Genomic DNA, 23,082 nt, shown 5'->3' with positions numbered 1-23,082 from the left:
CACCTGTCATTGAAGTTCTGGTTGAAGGATACATTAGCTTTAAGAATATAATTAAACAGGCTTTGCCAAAATGAATACCTGCTCTAACCACTTTGACTATGCTTTTTTAGCATGGCTTATTCAAAGGCAGTGTATCTTTTTGATGTTATGCCTTTCAAGCACAAGCAAATTAAAAAACTCGGCAATGGCATAAAAATGTAAATACATTCCATAAGACAAACACAATGGGAAGTATAAGCTTTTGATAAAGGCAACGCTTAGGGCAGCCAGAAGAATTGCACATGCACAATTCCTCTGTGTTGTACAAGCAAACATTCTGCACCTGAGGCACTCAGCTAACTCTGTGAGACATCACCACTGGCAGGAACATTAAAAGCTGATGCTTAAGTGCTAGCTCTGTGCTGAGGCTTGCTGCTGAAGAGAGAGAGAGGCTTTCTGGAAAAGAAGTGGATTTGCAGTCACAGTGCAGGTCTTAGCCATTGCAGCAACTGCACCACCTTCACACTCTTGACTCTGCTTTACAGAAGAGCTGTTGGATCAAATTCCCAAGGACAGCTGAGCTGCTCTAGCAGAAGCTGAGCCAAGCATCCTCCCTACAGCCCACAAGATACACAGCAAAGACTGCAACACAGGGGCAACTGTCCAAGGGCAGTTCAGTTTAAGTCACCATGGACTCCACAGTAAAGAACTTTCCTCTACTTTGAGAGGGCATTTTGACAAGTGTAGGAGGCTTCACAGCATTTAGTCAGACTGTGAAACAAATATCTATTAATGGCTAATATTTATTTATGATTTCAGCACTTTGGTACATATGCAAATCTAAAGATAAATCTTAGATGAAAGACCAGCTGCATCCTACTTTTAGTCTTAGCAACCACTTAGCCTTGTTTTACCTTTGGATCCCATGAGAAAAAAAACCTAAGATGTTACCTCCTGAAAGACAGAAATATGCTTTGAAAAAACAAAAACGCCAGGTCAGTTTAGAAAGGGGAAAGCCCCTGTAACTACATCTGCACTACAGGCTTTTTTCTGTTTGGGTCTTGTTTTTTTTTCTTCCCCACCACCCCTCAGTATAAGGCAACACAAAAAGGATTTGTCATAAGGATTGCTGTATCAATGGTTTCCAGTGCAAGCACTAAATGTGCTTTTTCATAACTACATCTGAAGGAGTAAAAAAATCATGAATAAATTTCAGAATCACTAGCTTCTTTGGAAGAGCATAAGAAGTGATTTTGGTAGAAATTATAAAAAGCATATATAAAAACTATTCTAAAAATTATCATCTACACTCATGTCTAGAATGTAATTTGGAGAAAAAAAAAAAGAAAAAAGGAAAAAAGAAAAAAGGTAAATACAACATATACATACTACATAATGCATATCTGTGTGTACCTGAAGATTATATGGAATGTTAAGGTGTGTACAAGATAGTAGTTTCTAGTATGTTTAAAAAGAATAATTTTCATTGAGTGACAGCAAGACAAAAATGCTTGGTGTACATGTGTTTGTCATTAAAGATTTTTTTCTAACCGTATTCAGCTATGGACAACCTCACACTCATTGCAGCCTCTACCAATTCAAGTCTGTACATTAATATTCTCTACATCAGAAGTCCACTATTTTCTGTTACCGCCATCGGTAACAGTAGCCCTGGGGATTCTCAGCTCTAAGATGCACTTCTTCAGTGTGTGATACTTCTGGTCAAATGCAAGCAGCTTGTGTTCTACTAGTGCTGTGCACCTTGCAGTTAAGAACTCCTAAATCACAGAAATATCCATCAGTCATTCTACTCTAAAAACCCCAAGAATAAATAATTTTTATTAAAAACTACAGTATCGATATAGGCATAAAAGAAAACTGTGTAGGATATATCTAAGACTCTGTGACTTCCTCTTTGAAGTAAGTTAAGAAAAAAACTCTTCAGAAAGACTATTACTATTAAGTAAGTAAGATCACACCTTGTAACATTCCATCTCTATTTAGCCATTTTTATCAGATACTTTCCACAGTGGTAAAAGTTATAGATGTCTAGTACAAATGAATGGTTGTGATGGAAGATAATGCTTTGTGAAATGACTAGAAGCAGTTGGTTAATTTAAAGGTGAGTTGGAAGCTTGCTGTGCCCAGGATATGGGCACTGTAAGGCTATATCTTCTGTATTGAAGAAAAAAAAAAATCCTATTATTAAGCTATACTGTATTAGGGAAAAGTAATTTCCTGTCCTACTTTAAGCCCACTTTAGAAAGCAGTCCTAATGATGCTCTAAACATTGCTAGCAGACATAAAACTTGAGTTAGTACAATTTACTAGAAACACATAGGTTACAATAAGACAAAGATATAACTCCACAATAGCACAAAAAAGCAAAAGATGGTAACTGAAAGACAAGACACAATAACTCGACGCAGCCGTATATGAATGAGCTGTGCAGATTGCTCCAACTGCCAATGGGACCCTGTGTGCTGGAGTGATTATATTAATGTAAATTAGTGTAGAGTGAAAAAGGGAGCGGAGCTGGAGCTGATTACCTGGCTCCTCTCAGCAAGTTATTAAACTAATCACCCACTGATATATTTGAAAAACACATTCCAAAAGCATAAGATCAGCCAGTGTCACCTTGTTAATGGGGAACCAAACTGCACCACAGGTTTAACAGTAACAATAGCAGCAAACAGTGAACTTGCACTGGATTTTCTACCTAAGAACAATGTGTTCACTTCATATCAGTGATAGGGACAGTACTGAGAAATCCACTCACTTAACTATTTTCTTAACCTTCAATTTTCAGCTACTTGTAATTACAGCCTATACTAGTTTCAGACTGATTATTCCTAACTTTGCAGAGCCTAAATATCTCATAAGAAGAAGTGTTTAGTTTGGGCAACAGAAGCATAATTAAATTCACAAACATTTGCAGGCTTTCAGCAGAGATTTGAAGATTATTTCAAATATTTCCCTGTAGCACTCTCAATATTTCTTCTATGATTAATTCCTCCTAACGACTTGAAATCCACTAATTCTCATCTCTACTGCACTGTGTACATATATCATCTTAATTTAATCTTTGTTAAATCCCTTCTTCTGTCAACTTACAATGGTGCATTTTGTGACATTTTAATGTCAACCAGTTTCCGTGTTGCTGTACATGAAAATTCAAAGAAAAAAGCTAGCTGTAGGAGGACAATTCAAGGAAATATTCTTGACCTTTGAAAAGCAGTGAAAACTAAATAATCACTATTTCCATTCTTTCTAAGTGCCTTCCTTAAAGACCTCCTCCTATTTCTAGTTCTCCTCATGACAGAATTTTAAAAAACACTACCGTTCAACATTACTAGTGTTCCCCTTAAATATACCAGACAGGAGAACTGAATCTGTACTGTCCTCATAAAACCTCATTTCTTTTTGGATTTAGTTTGCATTTTTTCCTTTGGCTTAGGAAAATCCTCTATTTAATATTTCTAGACAACTTCTCAACCCCCTGTTCCTCAGTTTATCAAGCACTGACTTGCCTTTTGCTATATTGTCGTATTACCACTGTTGCAACAGTCTTATCTATATCATAAAGCACTATGGGAAAACCTTAGTTCTTTGGTCACTTTATTTTCTTTCTGATTATTTTCTGTCTCCTTTTGAAACAGCATTTAGGCATGTCCTGCTACATTATTTTCTTCCATTTCTACTCACTTTCTATTTTAAACTCACATTGTATTATCAACTATTTGCACAAAAATAACATTTGGTAAGATCTGGTTTTATATAAGCGCTACATAATCACAGAAAATACTTTATTATTTTTTCTTAGTTTTAACTACAGCAGGTAAAAAGGAGTGGACTGCACACCATAAACCTAAGCCTCAAGCCAGAAGTCTGAGCTGTGTTAAAAAAGCATTTCAAAATTTATGTAAAATATTTAGCAAAACAGAATGTGGTACTGAATCTGGTAAATTCGAAAGACAATGTATATCCATTGATAGGGCTCTGGCTTGTGGGGAAATTTATTTATTTTTTTTTAATACTCCTCAACATTAAACTATTGGTATGATCAGGGACAGTCATTTTACTTGTCTGAGCTTCTGTCTTCTTCCTGCCTCTGTTCTGTCTATACAGAATGTAAAATCTTGGGATCACTTCATATCAGAGGTAGGATACAGAGTATTAAATACAGATATTAATAGACTATAAAAGAACAGACTTTCTGATATTGGTATAGTATTGACACAAATTATTAATTATTTATTAATAATAAAGCAAGCTTTCAATTCTTTTTAAAACTGGATAAATTCTGGTAAACTGCAAGCTTTTTTCAATTTCCTAAAAATTAAATGTTGATTAAAACAATATATTTTTCAGGTTAAAAAGAACTTTCCTTGAGCAGCTTTCTTTACAAGAAATATTCTTTGGCCATCTAACATAATGTTTGACAATTTAAATACATTTTGAATTAAGTTTTAAAACCAGAAAAAGTACAGTTCTATAGACAAAGGTTTAATTGCAAAAGTAAAGAAGAAAATGGAAAAATTAATTAAAAAAAAACAAAAAACACAACTACCACCTTTTCCTATTTGACGTCCACATTTGTAATCACAAAAGTATTCCTCTGGAACACTTACCATCTCAAAAATAGCACAGAAACTGTTTAGAATAAACTGGGAGCTGATAGTCTGAAAGTAACCAGGTATTCTGGAATTTTCTCCTTTTGATTTTACTGTAACTGACCAAAGAAGCATCTATGACTGACAATTAAAAGAAAGGTTTTTTTCCGCAGTGGAATGAAGTGGAGCCATGTGAATTTCAGAAACTGCCTGCTTTGATATTGGCATTATTAATATTATTGGATTCTTTTAAAAGAAAGCATTTAAAAAATGCTGCCCCTCTCCAACAAAGAGAGACATTAGTGACACTGTTGCAAAAAAAATGATCAGAAAAAACAAGCTCAGCTTAAAATTTAATTAAAAGTTTCAAAAATCTTAAAAGGAGAAGTTCCATATATGCCTGGAATAAACATTTGACTTAGCACCGTTTGCAGGCATACGGCCTGCCATACTAAATATACATCTAATTTTAAAAGAAATTATAATTTTACACAAACTGACAATGAACTTATCTGTAATAACAAACATACCCACGTTTGCTGCATCAACAGTTTGTGGTATCTTTGTTGACAATTTCTGAAGGGCCTGTTCACCATCTGTCTTCTCTGGTGAGCTGTTACGTTGAGACTGCTGCTGGGCTTCATCTTCAGCAACAAATGAAATTACACCTAAAACAAATAGATACCAGGTGTTATATTAGCCAGGGCATTACCTTTATAAAACAGACTGCCAGACGGGTATAAGTACTTCCTCAATTCAAAACTAATAAAAAATGAAGTAAAACTTCCACACCAGATGTCAGCCAGCTAATTATAATTTATGGTAATAAAAAATATATCTTGAGTGAGTTCAAATAACCATTTCTTCTCCCTAAAGTGTTTTTCTACTCTATAAGTACATGAAAAGATAAGTAATAAGAAATACAAGCAAACTGACTTTTTTAAAGTTATAAAATATGGTGGATAATAATCTTTCCTTCCAGCACAACTTTCTATGCATATTCTTGATTGTTTCTGCTATTTTTTTAAATCACAGTGTTTCATTCCAGTGCTATAAGATAATAAATTTAATAGTTAACATATTCCTGTGATATTATTTCTTTTTCACTGTATATTAAGTAGTAATCCAGTATTTAGGGATTATCAAATACATAGAGATTGTAAAACCATGATTTTTAAATTGGAAGATCTCTATTTGATAATAAAAAATCTAATTTAGAGAAATCTAGTATGCATATAATTCCTTTAAATAACATTACTACCATTTTGGGAAAATTGATATACTGGTTGTAAATAAGCAACTTTTGTTTCTTGCATTATGTGCCTCAGACTATGAATTTTAAATCTACATAGATTTTTTTAAATACTACATGTCATTATTATTTTATCTAAATGACTGTCCCTCAGTATTTCAATATATTCTGGAGAGTTTTAAAGTTGAAATAAATACACGTTGCAGGTTTAATTCTTGCCTTATATATACAAGGAAAATCTAATTTGAGGAGGTGTCTTATTTTATTATATTATACAGTAAGAAATTTTCCCATGTGAGATCCTTAGAATTTATGTGAAATGGTCTCCTAAAGTGAACTTAACTAAGTCTCTTTAAGGGTTTGGGAAAATTATTCATAGTGGAGCTTTTTTAATTCAAAATGGAGAATTAATATAAATTTATGAGAACAATTTGATTTGAAAATACCTACATTTAATTATATTTTTTGTTTCTCCAGCTTTGACAGGGATAGATGTGTGGTAAGAGATCGCATGTCAGACGGAACGTGCTGTGCTCCCTCACACTGCTGAATTTAGCATCCTACTAGCAGGAATAGCTAAAGGCTCATGTGGGACCTGGAAAGGGGAGCAGCAGCGAGGTGGGGAGATGGCATCACACCGGTCACAGCAGCTGGCTCAGGAAGCCGCTGTGACTTTAGCAGCCAGGAGCTGATCAACCTTCCTGGACACGTACCTGTAAACACCCATCTCATTTAAAGGCCTCAAGGCTTAACTTTCCCTCCCTTAATCACAGACTTCTGCAGAAGGCTGTATTCATGCTTCTAAACATTCTAGTTTCATTTCATATCATTTCAGGAAGGATCAATCTTAATGAAATGGCCTCATGGTTAGTTTTATAATAATATTATGGTAGAAGGATGTTAATCTTGAAAGGAAAAAGAAAAAAAACGGAGGCAAAAAAACATAACTAAAGTCAAATGCTACCAGGATGTCTTGGAAAATCAAAATTCATTATATGCTCAATGGTAGCTACACCAGGTGGCAATTTCTACACGAGACACACTGACAAATTATTTCTGCTAAGAAGGATTACATTAAATCATTACAGGGAGGCAAGGTTTATCATCTCCACATTGCCACTGTCTCTTTTTCTCTGGAAGACAGCAACTGGACAGCACAGGTATAAAACACCAAAGCTGAAAACAAAACGAAAAAAATGGAAACAGGTGTGTACTTAAATCCAGAAAAAGGAATATAGATTTAAATATATTGGAATCCCAGATTTTCTTCCCTCTATTAAGAAATTCTGTACAAATAAAAAACAAATATTAAAATAAAAATAGTTAAAAGCCAAAACAAAACCTATTTAAAATAAAAAATATTTACAAATTCCTAAAATTAATCACAGTACAGAAACCAGAAATCATGTCCAAATAAGCAGGAGAGTGATTGCAATTTCAGGAAATCATTAAGTATTTACCAAAAACAGTCTTGAGAAAAAAAGAGATGTGTAAATACCATAAAAAAATAAAACCATTACAGAAATCTCAGAAGAATGAAGTCGGAAGAAAATGCTCAAGGTATACAAATATTGATGTAAGATGACATTTTTGATGGCACTAATAGCTAATGGATTTTAGGATGTATACTGAGTAATCTGATTTTATCTCAATATATAATCTCTAGTATAATTTTGGTCTATTGCAGCACAATATTAGAGAGAAGCAAAGTGCAAGAGAAAGACTCCATTAATTTTAATACCATCCTAACCATCAATATATTTAAAATAGCAAAAATGTTAATGAGTAAAAAATGCAATATTATAGCTTTAAAGTTCATTGAAACTACTTGAATAAATGCTGAAACTACTTGAATAAATGCTGAAACTACTTGAATAAATGCTGAAAGTCACAGAATTCATAAATCCTAAAGCCACCTTACAGTACAGAATATTTTGTTACACTTCATTTTAAAATTTAAGTAATTTTTCCTTCTAGTCCTTGCTTCCAGTGATAATGAAGGGTTGTCTGTATTTCATAATATTTTACTGTGCATATGTGCATGTGAGAGAAAGAGGGTCAGAATGCAAATGTTCAGATTTTAAATTTTTTTATTTCATCAGTAAGTAAGGAGATGGTAAAACTAACTTTTTTGGCTTTACACAAAATGTGCTCTCAAAGCACCAAAATAATTGGCTGAAGAACTCTGAATAACTAAGTTTTTATTTCCAGCAAATCTTGAAATGCTTGAAAAGTTCCAGAACTGTAAATTGCTAATGCTCAATATTTCAAGAGCTAGTGGAAGAACTATGGTAACTAAAAACTACTTGAATTTCTAAACCACTGTGCTATTAATCTGACAATCACTTGATCAAAATATCAGTGAAGAATTGTACTAGAATTGCTGACAAGTTTCCTTCTTTATGGAAAATAGATCTCAAACAAACAATTATGTTAAAATCTTGATCAATAAAGGTGACTGGACCAATGTAATGTATTCAGATCTCTGCAAGGCACTCAACTAAATCTGTCAGAGTATTTCAGTAAAAAAATAATCAGTTTTACTACAGATGGCATATGTTTTTAAACTCAGTTTATCTGCTTAATCTTAAAATATTCATAAATTGTCTTTCATAATTTTCATGGGCATGAAAGTATCAACTTCTGGCTCAAAGGTATTTAAATTTTTTATTAGGGGAAAAAAGAAAATCATTGCTGGCAAGAACTGCAAACAACAAAAAAAAAGTGTATTAATTTCAGGTCTAATATAGAATGCAGAAACCTTATCAATGAGGACACTTAGTACGTAGTATGCTCTGCATGACTTGAGTCATTAAATGAAGACAGAATATTTTCCTAGGAAGTGTTCATAAGCAAAATGCTCTCCTAGTTGGGGAGTGAATGGTGCAATCCAATGCCCATTACTGCAGATGAAGACAGTTGATGATATATAAATATATGGATTTATTTAAGTTATGGGCTACGAAAAAATTCCAATCAAAAAACATTTTGCAGGATGGGAAAAAGCATTTTATACAATGAAGAGTAAGAAAAAGTCCATAGCACTCTATGAAGTAATAAAAAATACATTGGAAAGGTGCAGAAACACTGCATCAAAAATGACACGTAAAATAACAAATGAGCATGTTTATGTTTTTTCATAAGGTTCTGTTCAACTTGGCTCTAATGTTATGAAAGGGCTTTGATACAAGAAGTTTTGGCCCTTCAGTTGTGAACACACTGTCATCCTACAGAACCCGCTGCTGCTTACACCATCTCCAGCGAAGGCAGCACTATCTCATGTTACCTTATTGATACTGCAAAGCAACTGATAAATCAAAATTTGTTCATACCTAACAGACCCCACCCAATGTCTGGCTTTTTTTCTTGCATCTCACTGCTCAGCTCTGACTTTGGTCACACATTATGTAACAATGTAACTTGTCAAAATATCACGGGTGACAATTTCTAAAGCATTCATTCAAAAACAAACAAGACCATGTACATCACAGAGATACTATTCCCACTGATTCAATTGGCCACAGTACTATGCCACCATTAAGTATTTTAGAAAATAGCACTCCTCAGTTGTCCTTTGGCATATATATAATACCAAAATTGCCAGAGCAACAATACAAGAATTCCTAGAATTATACTGAAAATTAATAATTAAAAATTACATAAATTGTGAGGCTTTCCTTCTGCTCATACAACGTTGCTTTAAAAGGTTTCTTGGTCAAAATGTCATTGCATGTTTTCTAGCTGTACTACCCAGCGTTTAAATATTTTAAACAACTTTAATCCACATATTAATACTGAAGCCTTATACTGCTTCAGAGAAGATGCACCTCTTTAAAAGGAGGCAGGCTGTTGTATTTCCCAATAAAATCGCAATTGCGATACCACATTAGACTGACTCACTGGCTATAGACTACAATACCCCACCCCTGCATCCAATTAAGAAAGCAAGAGATATTGAAATTTTCCCTTTTGGTATAATTTGAATGAGCTATTTGGAAGATATGTATTGTACATTATTATTTTCTGGTGCAGAGAGATGAGATAAAACCCCACAACATCCCAATATTTGAACTAGAAATGAGCAGAAGGCTCTGTGGCCATGCAATTCATCACACATCTGAAAAAGATATAGAAATGCTTGGCTTGTGGTTTCAATATACCAGCGTGATCTTAATAAGCATGGGTCTTGGGAGTAGGAGGAGGGGGTTTTATGTTTTCCTGGTGGGTTTTGGGTTGTTGTTTTTTTCCTGGCCATTGAAATCAATGTATAGTTGCTGTTCTCAGAAAAGTTCCACAGAGGAGGTAAGATAAACTTAAAAGATGAGTTTTGCCAATTGTTCTGGCGATTTTTCTACTGACAAAAAGAGATCTTTACCATAGGATACAACAAAACTTTATCATCTCTATTTTGCACAGGAAAACCTCTGTGATGATAAATGTAAATTCTAAAGAGTTTCTGTAAATCACACTACTTATTGGTATACTGGGACTAAATTAATTGCTCCCTGCATCAATGAAAATGAAGCAGAAAAAGCTTTAAGACTCATACATAGAAGAAATCAGTGAGTGACAAATCCTGCTGTCAGCTATCACTCATACATGGTTTTGTAGCATTTAATAAAGATGATTTTTTTTATTATTATTTACAGTTCCCACTGTCTGTTCTTAAGGTGACAATGAAACCATGATGTGAAACGGCACAGGAGAGTATGCAACTCCAACTGCACTAGGATAGATGGAAGGGTATGCTGGGGTTCATCATGCCAGGCGGTGGCATGTATGAATGGAGCAGCCCTTCTTCAGAGAACTCCAGTGGTCCAGCAGTGGAGGTATGCCACAGCCATTCGTGGTAACCAAGCACCCACAAGATCCTTCTAACTTTTATTACAGAAAAATTAGGCTCAATTTGTTAGGGTGTCACAGTTGAAGAGGAAGTGCTTAAAGCAAAGGTACAATGGACAGGTGCTGGAGATACAGCAACGGCGATGAGAAGCTACAGACTGTCTTCCTCCCGCACGTGATTTTATGATTCCATTGAAATTAGTGTGATCAGTAGATCAATTTGCAGAAGTCCTCCAAACAAAGAAATGGATAATGTTCTTTTCTAAATCAGATTTCACACAAGTGTTGAATGGAAAATACTGTTGAAAAAATGTGTTTAATCAATTCATTTACAGGCTAGAATGTACTGGCATGATCTTCACCGTTTTATTAAAATTGTCCTAGAGCTGCAGTCTGACAGGCCATGGACTGTAATATATTGCCCTTTTTCTTCAATGTAAGCTTCAAAAGCTCCAAGTAGCATGGAAAAGTGCTGCCTACTAAGTACAGATATAGTTAAAAAACAAATGAAAGGTAATACATGAAATTAGAAAGCTCCACTCCAAAAGCTAGAAAAAAATTTATGGATAAAAGTACACTGACTATAACAGATGTGTATTTTTCGCATGAGAAATAATCAAGCTTTTTAAATTACAAGCTTTGGTCTATTCTGGAAAAATTCTGGTCTATTCTGTGGCAAGAAGAAATAAGAGTTTGATAAAAGATAATGTAGTATGTAAAAGATGCTTTATCAAATCTAAAGAAAATTGCTCAGTTACTTAGAAAAGAGATTGCTGGAGAATTCTATCTGGTGCCAGAATCTTGTGTGAGGCATTCATTAGCTATTATTTTTATGTTAAAGCTGTCATACAGCTACAAACCAGCCAAAGCATATAATATTAGCCCTCTATTGGAATACTTCCAAATGGACTCTTGAAAAGAACTGGGCCCATTTTTAGCTTAGCAATCATAAAATAGCAAGAAGAAAAGCAAAGTAGTATAATTTTCTAACTATGTAATTTTGCAACAAAAAGGACTTTGAATGCAACAGAAAAATGAAGACCATTTACTCAGTACAACTTATATGGTAAAAGTCCTTTTATGACAATTTATTTTAATACAACAAAAACAGCACTAGCAGACCAAGGCTACAAAGTCTTATAGTTACAAGTCAGGGAGTTATAAACTTGAAATCATCCATCAGCACTATGACAGTCTTCAAAGAGACATCTAAATAGTTGTTCTTTTTTCCCCACAAGATAAAGTTTATTCATTCTGTGGATAGTTTTTGAACATCACTTTTTATTTTCAATCATTCAATGTGTTGACTCCATGGATTATTTACTTCCCTCTAAACAAATTCACAGTACTTAATAAAGAGTACCTTTCTTTTTGGCTGTTTAAATTATACTTTAGTTCTACTATCTTGAACCTAGAGAGGACTAAGATTCCTGAGTCATAATTAATTCCCACTTGAGTCACCTACATCTAATCTGTGATCCTCAAGCTTCAAGCTGGCTGCTGAAAAAAAAAAATCTTAAAAGTGCAAAAAATGCATATATATATATATATCAGCTTTGACGTTAAAGTTTCCCAGGAGCTAAAAATTCTGCTTTGGGGAACAAATATGACTTCCCAGCCTTGCACAGTATGAAGCAGACAGACTTCCATTCTCCATGAAGCCACAAAGTAAGTGCTTCCTAATTGATGTTACCTTAGATAGGACACATGGTAGGGAGGTTAGTATCACACCTAACACCAGACAGCAAAATCAGCTGCTGCTTTTCAAACCTGTGACAGTCGCCTCTCTTTCCTTCACCCCTCTCCCTCCTACAGCAGCTGAACTATTAAAGAATGTGTAGAGGTTTCTGTGACATAATCGAAACTGTCCCTGCTCCAGAGGAAGAATTAACACCATTTCCTAAGGTAGTGATTAAAGCAAGCACTGAGCCAGGGGTAGATAACTGAGCCCTGTCTGTCTTTAAAGGATAACTTCAGCCTTCTATCAAGTTATTTTAAAGCATAAAATAAGCTAACGGTTGCTGAAAAGAAAGAACATACGTGGCTTCCCAGTCTTTGAACCAATAACTTTTCTGTCAGATTAGGGAGGCTGGCTGTTCTCTTTTTTTCTCATTCAGTGAACATATAATATTTCCAAATGTAACAGAAACCATTGTAATAGAAGTTAGGGGAATGACAGAGCATAGGAGATGTCAACCCAAACACACCATCTCTGTCCCTTTGAGGGCATGGATTTTACCACGTCTTATTAATTGATAGATCCCTTGGAAATCCTTCTACTGATACTTTCAGTATATATAAAAGAAATGGGGGTTTTCTAAGCCAGAAGAGAAGAATATTCCTAAATCTTTAAAGCCTGGAAAAAAAAAGCATAAGTTAAAATATAGTGCATCCTCAGTATTTCCTGGTGAACATTTCTGATGGTTGCAAATTTCATTGAAAACTGACTCCTACTGATAGAAAGTGCATTTTGTCTCAGGGCTAAGATTTAACAAGAAGGCACTGAAGTCTTCCTGTGGCACTAGGTCAAACTTTGTTACAAGTATTGATTTCTTTTCTCAAATCACCTGTGAATTGAGATGGCATTATTACATACATTTTACACACCAGGTAGTGTCACATTAAGAAGGGGGATTCTCTCAACCCTTTATATTTGATCAGCCTGTCAGTTTCCCAAGAAAGACGAGACCCTTGCGTCTGATCAGCCTGTCCGCTACCTGTGTTTTGACAGCCCCCTGTATCGGGGGGTGATTTGACCAACCGGTTCAGGGACCCCTGCCGACAGCATAGCTGAGTCAAGTCCCTTAAAACAACTACTCACATCTCCAAAGACTTACACAAAATGAACTTCAGCTGAAGGTTTTTATTATACAAAATGCAAGTTTGTGACAGAATAAGGTTCAAAGATTGCCGGTGATAATACACTGACTGCAGAGCAAGCTTAAAACGATGCACTTCAGGGCTAGCATGAGTTAGTCACAGAATAAAGTTCTTACCCAATAGGCTTCGCTATGGAGGAGAAGACACGTTCAGCGCATCAACTGACAACGGAGTCTTCCCTATCTTCTCCCCTCCTTTGCATATTAGCACACATCCTCAGATAACACTACTGAAGCTCTCTGCTAACTACACATACTCTTCAAGCAGGGTCTTGCTGTCTTTCAGGGGACTATTTGAGTTGGAGATCGTGATCTCCCACTACCACAATTCTCTTTGTCCTATTTTCAACTAATTTTCTGTTGATGTCAGTGGATTGCAACACCTTATCATCCTGTTTCCTCTCATAGCCAGAACTTTCTTCACTTAAAGGCTTCTTTCTGTGTAACTTAGACAATGGTGTTCTTTTCACTATCTGATCTTAGCTTCTCATCCTTCCCAAGGTTGACTCCTTTGACTGGAAGTCCCTTCATTTGTACCAGCTTTAGAGAGTAGGTCAAGCTTGACTGAACTTTGTGCACAGATTTGTTTAACTAAGTTAAACACTAAATCAGAGTTTGGAAATTCAAGAGTTTAGAAAATTCCCCCCTCTTGGACTTATTCCAGTCCAAGACCATTCTATTTTCTTTACATTTAGATGGAGCTTGAGTGACTCCAGTCATACACATTTTTGTTACTGATTGGTATCATATGCCCAGCGAGGTGTACCTTGGAGGCAGGTAACTTTGAGATGGAGGCGTGCATTGTTATCACAATGAGATTATTTCATCTGAGGAAAGTAATTTCTCCACAATGGTTGGCTCATAAGCAGACATCTACACATAGATTCTTTATTTGACAACTTGTATGCAGCTTGACAGCTGTGTGGTACCATCAAATTCCCATTCCCACAGGGAACTCAACAGAGCCTGGCCGCGGGGTCTCCATTCCACTCCACCCTCCGTCACTCCTATCGGCATGTGCTGAGAAGACAGGATGTGTTTCTTAGGGAGCTGTGGCAAAGTAGATTCTGTGCATGCCAACCATCCTGAAAGCCACAGCTGTATTTTACCCTAAAAAAAGCTTTCTGGAATACTACGCTTCTATTAGGTCCCCCTTCTCTTTAATTTCCCCCCAAAGTAATTTTCCCACAGATATTAAAACCATAATGACCAAAAGAGCAAACTAGTTTGGCAACCTCAGGGACAAGATTTAATAACTTTTTAATGTTGAGAAAACAGCTATCATTAATCTCAACTGTCTAAGAAGGTAGCAGAATCAAGTGTTTGGAGTTAAGAACCCACAAAATCAAAACTATACAGTAAGCATTTTGGATGAAGAAATTTATCCAGTATTAGAAATCCTTTCATTTAAGAAGTTGTTAAAATCTAAGTTTCCTGCAGTGCTATTCAGTTACTTTCAAGAGTGTGTCCTCCCAGATACACTCTCGTACTCTGCTGAGCATTACTACAATAGCTACTCTATAGGGAAGAAAAAGACCAATTGTACAGCCTCATTCTCACAATTGTGCTTTTCATATTATTCATCAAAGAATTAGCACCATGGAGTTGTAAACTTACTACTAAGCATATGAAAATTATGAAAGCTGAATTGTTAATAAAATACATGCTTTAAAGACTTATTTGCAGGACAAAATGTTAAATGTGACATGCTGATGTTAATTAAGACAAGCAAGAGTTTTGCTGTTGTATGATAAGAATACTACTATAAATATGGACTGATACAAATTATTGCTATTAATTTTAGGCATCCCTGTACTCTACACATCTCAAATAGGAAGCAGCTTCACTACATTCTATGTAAGCACTCTTGCCTTGTGGTCAACAGACTGAATTTTAATCAAGGGAAGAATCAAATTCTGCTCTCTGCCTTTAAACTTTTGGTTCTAGTAGCGCTAAGATAACTACAGCTACTCAACAGGTTCTGGAAAATTAAATTTAGACCCAAGAACTTGGTCATAATTCAAAATAATTAATTCCTATTAAGTCAATTTTCATAGACCAATTAACTGCATAATGTTGCACATATGCTGGCATTTTTTAAGCACCTGACCACATATTTATAGTAATATATCTTTAAAAATAAAAATGAGCCAGCATAAAACCCAGTGTCAGCAGTGGTTATAGCCTTACTTCCAAAAGAAAGGTTATGTTGAACAGAAATGTAAGCATTAAATGTAAACAGATTTAATCTGCTAATTTATAGGGATATTTTATATTCTTGTCTATTGGGTCTGACTGAACCTCACAGCAGCCCTCATAGTGCCATGCTTTGTACGGGTAGCTAGAAAGGTGATGATAACACACCAGGTTTTGCACAGCATCAAGGCTGGCTCTCCAACCTTCCCCACTGCCCCTTCACCAGTTGGCTGGGGGTGGGAAAATCTTGTGAGGAGACATAGCCAGGACAGCTGACCCAAAGTGACCAACAGGATATTCCATACCATATGACGTCTGCTCAGGCATAGAAGCTAAGAGAAAGGGGGGTGGGGGTTGGGGGGCATTCATTATTTACAATGTTTGTCTTCCAGAGCAACTGCTACACGTACTGAAGCCCTGCTTCCTGGGCAGTGGCTGAACATTGTCTGCTGATGGTAAGTAGAGAATAACATCTTTTGTTTTCCTTCACTGCCACACACACAATTTTTGCTATTGCTTCATTAAACTGCCTTTATCTTGACCCACAAGGTTTTCTTCATCCTATTTTCTCCTCCTCTGTTCTGGTGAAGAGGGGAACGATAGAGAACCTTGGTGGGCACCTGGTGTCCAGCCAAGGTCAACCCACCACAACTTGGGTTCTACATTGTACCTTGAAAGATTCCTCGTCTCCACGGAGATACAGTCAAAGTGTAAGCAACTGTGTCATCTGGTTCTACAGTAATAACAGGTGCGCCACCCACCACTGAAAGATCTGAAGATACCTGGTGAAGAGAATTCACAGAGGAAAAATCATCAAAAGCAAGTTACTGTTGCAAGAACACTACAGGCACAGTATCCATTCTACTTGCTTTGAAAAGTAGAATATAAAGTAAGTCCTAGCCCATTAGAAAGTCTTAACCTTTAAGCATATGAAAAGAATACACGTTGTAAGAGTAGTGCTGGCATATACAGATCATATCAAGCATAAATTTTGAAGTCATTATTCAACATGAGTAGAAGTATCTCATTTAGAATATGGAACTACTTGCATATGCAGAGATTTGCAGTCAGGCCTTTAATACTTTACATACATTTTCTTTAGAAGTGTAACAAAGAGGTTTAACAGTAGTGATCCATCTAACTAGACAGAGCAAAGCAAAATCTGAAGTGCTGTTTCAACATCAATTGCTATATCTCAAGTGATAATAAACCATGCTTTTTGATATGTCATATTTCGTAAATGACACGTATACAGTGGCACACATAGTAACTATTTGAAAAATGAAAAGATCAATACAATTTTCATAGGCTGAACTTTAGATTTTATAAACTACAAAGTTGATTGCAGAAATATAGAATGAGAGTATTCCTTAATTGCATCTCATTTCTTTGTCCCTTGTATAAGTTTGCTACGGACAGACTCTATGATCAGCTGCTCACGGAACAGACATTCAAGTCTGACGCATTACCAACCACAGCTGACAATTATCTGCTTAAGTCACTGGCTGTGCAGAAAGCCAGCAGGTGGACTGCATGACTGGTCCTGCTCACACACTCTCTTCTGTTACCTCTGCCACTGGGTGAAGCAAACTGCTGCTGAGAGACTGTATTTAATGACGCCACAATTCCTGCAGTGGCTATCTGACTGAAGGTGATGATTACCACAGACATAGAACTCTTTTAAAAAAATATTTTCAGGATATCATGTAGTACTGTAGCATGATTTAGTTTCTTATTAAATAATAAAATTGTATCTGTGCTGTTTAGGTGAATTTTCAGTGAAATAACAAATCAAGTCAGAAAGGCTTTTTTTTTTTTTTTCCCCCAGCTCATTTATTCATTTCACTAATGACCTCACCTAGCCTGTCAAGCATCTAAGACTTGGATTCTAAAAAAGATCTTTTTCATGACAGTAAAAGTATTAGATGCACAGATCATTTTCTTCCACCCCAAAGTTTTTTGTTTGTTTTTTTTGTTTGTTTGTTTGTTTTTTAGTAAGTTTTGTTCATACTTTCTGTAGAGAAAAGCAGTTCTAAGATCATCTTGCCTTCTATTACAGCCAACCATTGCTATAATGTTTGTCCTCTCTGGGGTATTTATGTTAATATAATCCTTTATTCAAGTGCTAGTACAATCTGGAACTTCTATTCCAAGTAACAGAGAAAAAAAAACCAACTGTAAGGCAATATCTTCCTCTTCCCCAGTAAACTGGCATTTCAAGCTAGATATTAGTAGTCCAACAACCAAAAATAATAGAAAAACTGACTAGTTGTCAAGAAAAAAACGAGCCAAAAAGACAATGACGGAAAGCCTTGTTGAATTGGCTTTTTATGTAAGAAAAAGTAACATGGAGGCAGAAGCAAAAGTAGGATAAATGTGATTAATTTAAATTGGATAAAAAGCAGGGAAGTAGGGTAATACAGTTTCTGTCAAAGACTGGACATATCAGACTAGTTTCCACCAAAAGATGTCAAAGTAAAAGGAACACTACTGGCACAGTTGACTGTAAACATGAAACAGATGTGCATTGCAGATGAATAAATATGGACTGGAGCTTTGATGGTTTTAAGTCATTCAAAAGAAGGTTTGGATACCTTTCCAAATAGAGTAGAGAATTAACAGAAGCTAAATTATTTTAAAGTGAAGTTGTTAACCTTAAGGAAGTGATAGCATAACCCAACAGGAAAATGTTGAGTATAAGCAATGAAGTCATGTCAGTATATATGTGGCCACTGTTTCAGTGTTTGAATCCAGATGCTCATATCAAGAGACATGAAGGAATTCTCCCTTCCTGCCCCTGCATCAGATTGGTAAAACTGCTGGATTTTTTTCGTTTGTTCTTCTCTTAGTGCTGGACATGGTTAACTTCCTAGGATCATCTGGGATGTTTACTTAACAAATGCACTGGTTTTTCACTGTTCAAAGACACTGGCAATCTCAAACCCCATTTTTACAAAAACACATTACAGTTGTCATCTTTTTTCGCAGGTCCCATATTTTTTCGTAGAGCGAAGAATGATTTTTTTTTTCTTTCATGGTGTAAGAGTCACATAAATTAGATATTCTGTGAGTTTCTAAACTAAATGTTTACTACATAACTGCCTGTAATTCTAGGGCGTGGAGACCTATGGATGCTTGTGGTCCCTTCTAGTATTATATTTCCACTAAGTGCTGAGTAAGTCCATTTTCTTCTTGCATGAAGTATATATCTATTGCTACACTGTCTCTTGAAGAGGGTTCATCTTCCTTTTGTCACTTTTTTGTTCAGTATGGATGGGATGAGAGGCAGGCAATGGACAGGCAATCATAGCTTCTTGTCACCATCCCTTATGCATTTTTTACTGGCCAGAACCAGCAGAATTCAACAATTCTCAAATGTGACTAGACAAAAAAAAAAATAATAAAAAAAATAAAAAAGGGCACCTACTTCTGAAAGGTACACACATATTTTCTCCACTGAGCTGTAACCTACCCCGGTAAAGGAAGGTAATATTTTGCTAGGAAAGATCTTGAGATTTTCACTCCTGGACAGAGCCAGAAATGGTTTTTTCCTTCACAGTGGATAGCTTTGCTGCATATACTTTATGACTGAACTCCATCAGATCCTAATTAGACAGTTTTTCATGGATATCTGAAGTCTGATTTATGATGATCCCCACCTATAGAACCACAAAACACTAAGAGTAACACTTTTTTACCAAGTAACTAGAAGTTTAGGGCAGTGGCCAGACCGGTAGATCCTGGAACCAGCTCCTTGGCCCTAATATGCTCAGATGGAAGAGATTAACTAAACATCCAAAGAGAAAACATGTCTTAATACTTTACTGCAGGCCTGTTAATACGATTCTCCATTCCTTTTGTTGGCTCTTTTCACAGTTGTTTCTGGGTGCCTACTTCCTCCAGCTAGACAGAGAACCCAGATAGTTGTCTAAATCTGTGGACTTCAAGGCAAGAATTGTCTAAAAGAAAGCAATCAACAGCTCGGAACTTTGTCACCTCTTTTACCCTTTTTTATGAAAGCTTCCAAATCCACTGGAGGTTTTGTTCTCTCTGAGTATGAATTTAATGACATAAATCCTCTGAGTCTTTTTATAGTTGTTCAAAAGACTTCCCAGCACTAGAATACCCTTGCTTTTAACAATCTAGAATCATATGCATGAGCCTGTGCACAAATTTTTATTATTATGTGTATACATGACAGGTATAAAAATGGTACTGTTGATATTAACACTGATTACTTTTAAGGTATTTTTGTCTTCCATCACCACTCTAATCCTTAATGAAAGCAAAGATTTTTCTCTACATACATTCTGTACAAAACATGCTGGAATGATAGATCTGAAGGTTTGTGGTTTCTCTTCTGACTACATTAAAATAACTGAAGTCCATATTTTGAAAAATTCAAAAATTATGCTTGACTACAGTAAAGCAGTTAACTTGGCTGTTTTAAATTTTCCCACTTTCATGAAAACTTCTAGAAGTTAGGTACTGGACATCAGAAGCTAGATCACAAAACATCAGCTTTCTAACTGCATAGTATTTTCCCATGAAAAATTATGCAATTTCTCACTATAAATGGTTGTGAATCCCCACTGTTCCCTTGGTAGTAAATGAGTTCATTACTAATTTATAGAGAATGGTATTTTTTTGTAAAGACAGAGGTAGACTTGTTACCTTGGGATAGCACTAGTTACCGCCTTATCTCTGTGCACGAGCTCTCTCTCAATAATTTGTCGTTCACTCATTTGATTTATTTAATCTTTTCACCTCTCAAACGCTGCAAATCATTTAATGCTACCTGAAATGTTTGCTAAAGTTTGTCAATTGATTTTCTTCTTTATGAGCCTCTAATTCTCCTCCTTTCTTTTTATGGATTTTCCACTGTTCCCACCATATTTTAATGGTAATTGGACTTTTAAAAAAATATATTCTTTTCCCATTTGATAGTGTTCTTTTTCCCTCCTTGTGTCTAAAATTTAGTCTTCCTGGTAATGTTTTAGTTTAATAAAGTTTCGACTAATTCAGTTATAATCACACTACTTCATAAACATATATGCTTCTCATTTGCTACACAAGCCAAATCCTAGAATTGTAAAATTCTAAGTAGCTTCCTGTCAGTCTGCCTTCTGTAATCATATTTCCCAAACCCTTCCTAAAGGTCTCATTAACAGCTGTATTCTCTTGTCCTCACCCACATGCACAATGTATGTACTGCTCCATGGCTGCACACCAAGATGAAATCAGAGTACACACTGCCATTTCATGGATTTTTCCCTTCAAGGGTAGAAAGACAGCCATGGTATGCTTCAAAATGTCCCAACTCTAAATTATCAGAGAACTGGGACTGTAAGGTAAGCTACCATACACAATACCCTCCTTCCATCCTCTCCAGCAAAGTATCAAAAAGCTTTCCTTAGTTTTTTAAGGTGTTAGAATTCTCACAAAAGAGGAAATTAAAATACAAAAACTTGAACATCTGAAATGACAAACTACCCAATGAATTCAGAAATAAAACATCTATCAGCAGTACTGTATTCAACATTTTTTCTATTTATACACATAGTTTCATGAATACTATTTATGCTATAAAGCAATGAGTACTAAAAGTGATGTTATGAAATATGGGTATAAAACACAACAACTGACTACTGAAGGTTTCTCTTATGATATCCTGTCAGCTTAGTAACATTAAATCTGAATGCCTATTTCTGTATTAATTTAAGCGTTAATATACCTTGATGCTGAATCAACTAATCTACATTACTATCTAAGCCTTTGCACCAAAAGATAAAGCCAGTTCTGTTCTTAATTTAACCAAATTCACAAGCCCAAATATGCAACAACTCCCCAACAGCCCACACACATTGCTTATGTGTCATTCTCCATATTGACTTTCCCTGACTGAACATCCTGACATAATGTTCTCCAGCTTCCAATATGCACCAAAGACTTATGCCATCATTGTCGCTGCTTCCTCTCCCTTCTCCTGTCTAACAGCTACATATTGAACTGTGTTTCCACAATGAGACAGATCTTGATAAAAATGCATTTTTAAAAAATTAGGCCAAAATGGCAAAAATACTGGAGCTATCCCACCAGTTTTCTAGCTCTAGTGTGATATAGTTAAGCTTAAAAATGAAACGACTTTAACAATAGATGTTCACTCCATCGTGTTCTGCTGATAGAATCCAGTGTAAATAGTAACTAACAGATGAAAGTCTCGCCCAAGTACCTTCTGGACTGAAAGTAAGAATGAGTTTAGGATCACAGTAAGAACTTTGGGGTATGACAATTTCCATTGCTTTTGGAACTCAGGAAGATTCTGCAGTAATTTGATCATGTGTGAGTTACTCTCAGGGGAAAGTACTAATGGTCAGTGACTACTGGCTGTTCCTGTAACATCAGATGGACTCTCTTAAATGACTAGAAATGCAAGAGTAGCTGCTCAGCCAGTCACAGAAAGGATTTTTCACACTATTACAGCTATCAAAATGTTTATGTCTTTTTCTTTCATTCATGTTCACATTCTAAAACCTTTTGGGATCAGATACTGACTATAATGAATATGAGAGTAGTGCACCCAAGAAACAGCCATTTCATTATTTCTCTGGCCATTATAAATCCATGTTAAAAATTGTACATAACTGATGCTACCTACCCTCAGCCTGCTGTCACCTTTCCTCCTACTGCAGTCATTAAACTCCCTAGTATTCTCTATGCTGCTCGCTATTCCTACTGAGGTGAATATTCACCATCTTATTGTTAATGAATCACTCCCATTCATTTATCTTTATAAGCAACCCAATTTATCTCTGCTATTTAAGTTATTCACACCTTAGGGGCTCCAGTCTCCAAACAGTGGTCACAACAGTATTATCTCCTCCCTCCAATATCCTGACAAGCTCTTTGGTTGTAACAGACATCGCTCACTAGTTACCTTTTATGTATTCCTTACGTTGCAATTTCCCTTTCTCTAATGGCCATGTGATTTATCAACTGTGTTACTGAGACTAAATGATCAACCTCAGATGGCAAATGGATACTAAATGTGCATGGCCACACTTGCACATGCACACAAGGCAGTTTATAATAATATTAGAATTCATACCAGGAATCCTATTTAATGAGAAATGTTCACAGACATTTGAGGTTCCAATATGGCATAATGTCATGTAATGCCTGTCTGCTTAAATGTAGCTATATTAATATAATAACAATACATCCAAGAACACTCAGACAGTATAAAAGACGGAAAATGTGAAAGTATGCATGGGAAAAGTCCAGAAATTTCAGATTTTGGGAATAATAATTACTTGCAAAG

At 35.7% G+C, this 23,082-nt stretch overlaps 1 protein-coding gene across 1 annotated transcript in view; it reads right to left on the bottom strand.

Annotated features, from left to right (window-relative positions):
• The window catches only part of CFAP47 (cilia and flagella associated protein 47), a 345,115-nt gene that overhangs the window by 143,780 nt on the left and 178,253 nt on the right, over positions 1–23,082 (bottom strand). The window contains exons 49-50 of the mRNA XM_027816959.2: positions 16,432–16,543; positions 5,123–5,260 (exon numbers count right to left, since the gene is read on the bottom strand). Of these exons, the coding sequence (XP_027672760.2) occupies positions 5,123–5,260; positions 16,432–16,543 (250 nt within the window). The remainder of the gene's footprint in view (positions 1–5,122; positions 5,261–16,431; positions 16,544–23,082) is intronic.

Source organism: Falco cherrug, chromosome 2 (genome assembly GCF_023634085.1).
Source record: "Falco cherrug isolate bFalChe1 chromosome 2, bFalChe1.pri, whole genome shotgun sequence".
Lineage (NCBI taxonomy): Eukaryota > Metazoa > Chordata > Aves > Falconiformes > Falconidae > Falco > Falco cherrug.
The sequence above is the reverse complement of the archived record's forward strand: the minus strand, read 5'-3'. Positions and strand labels throughout refer to the sequence as shown.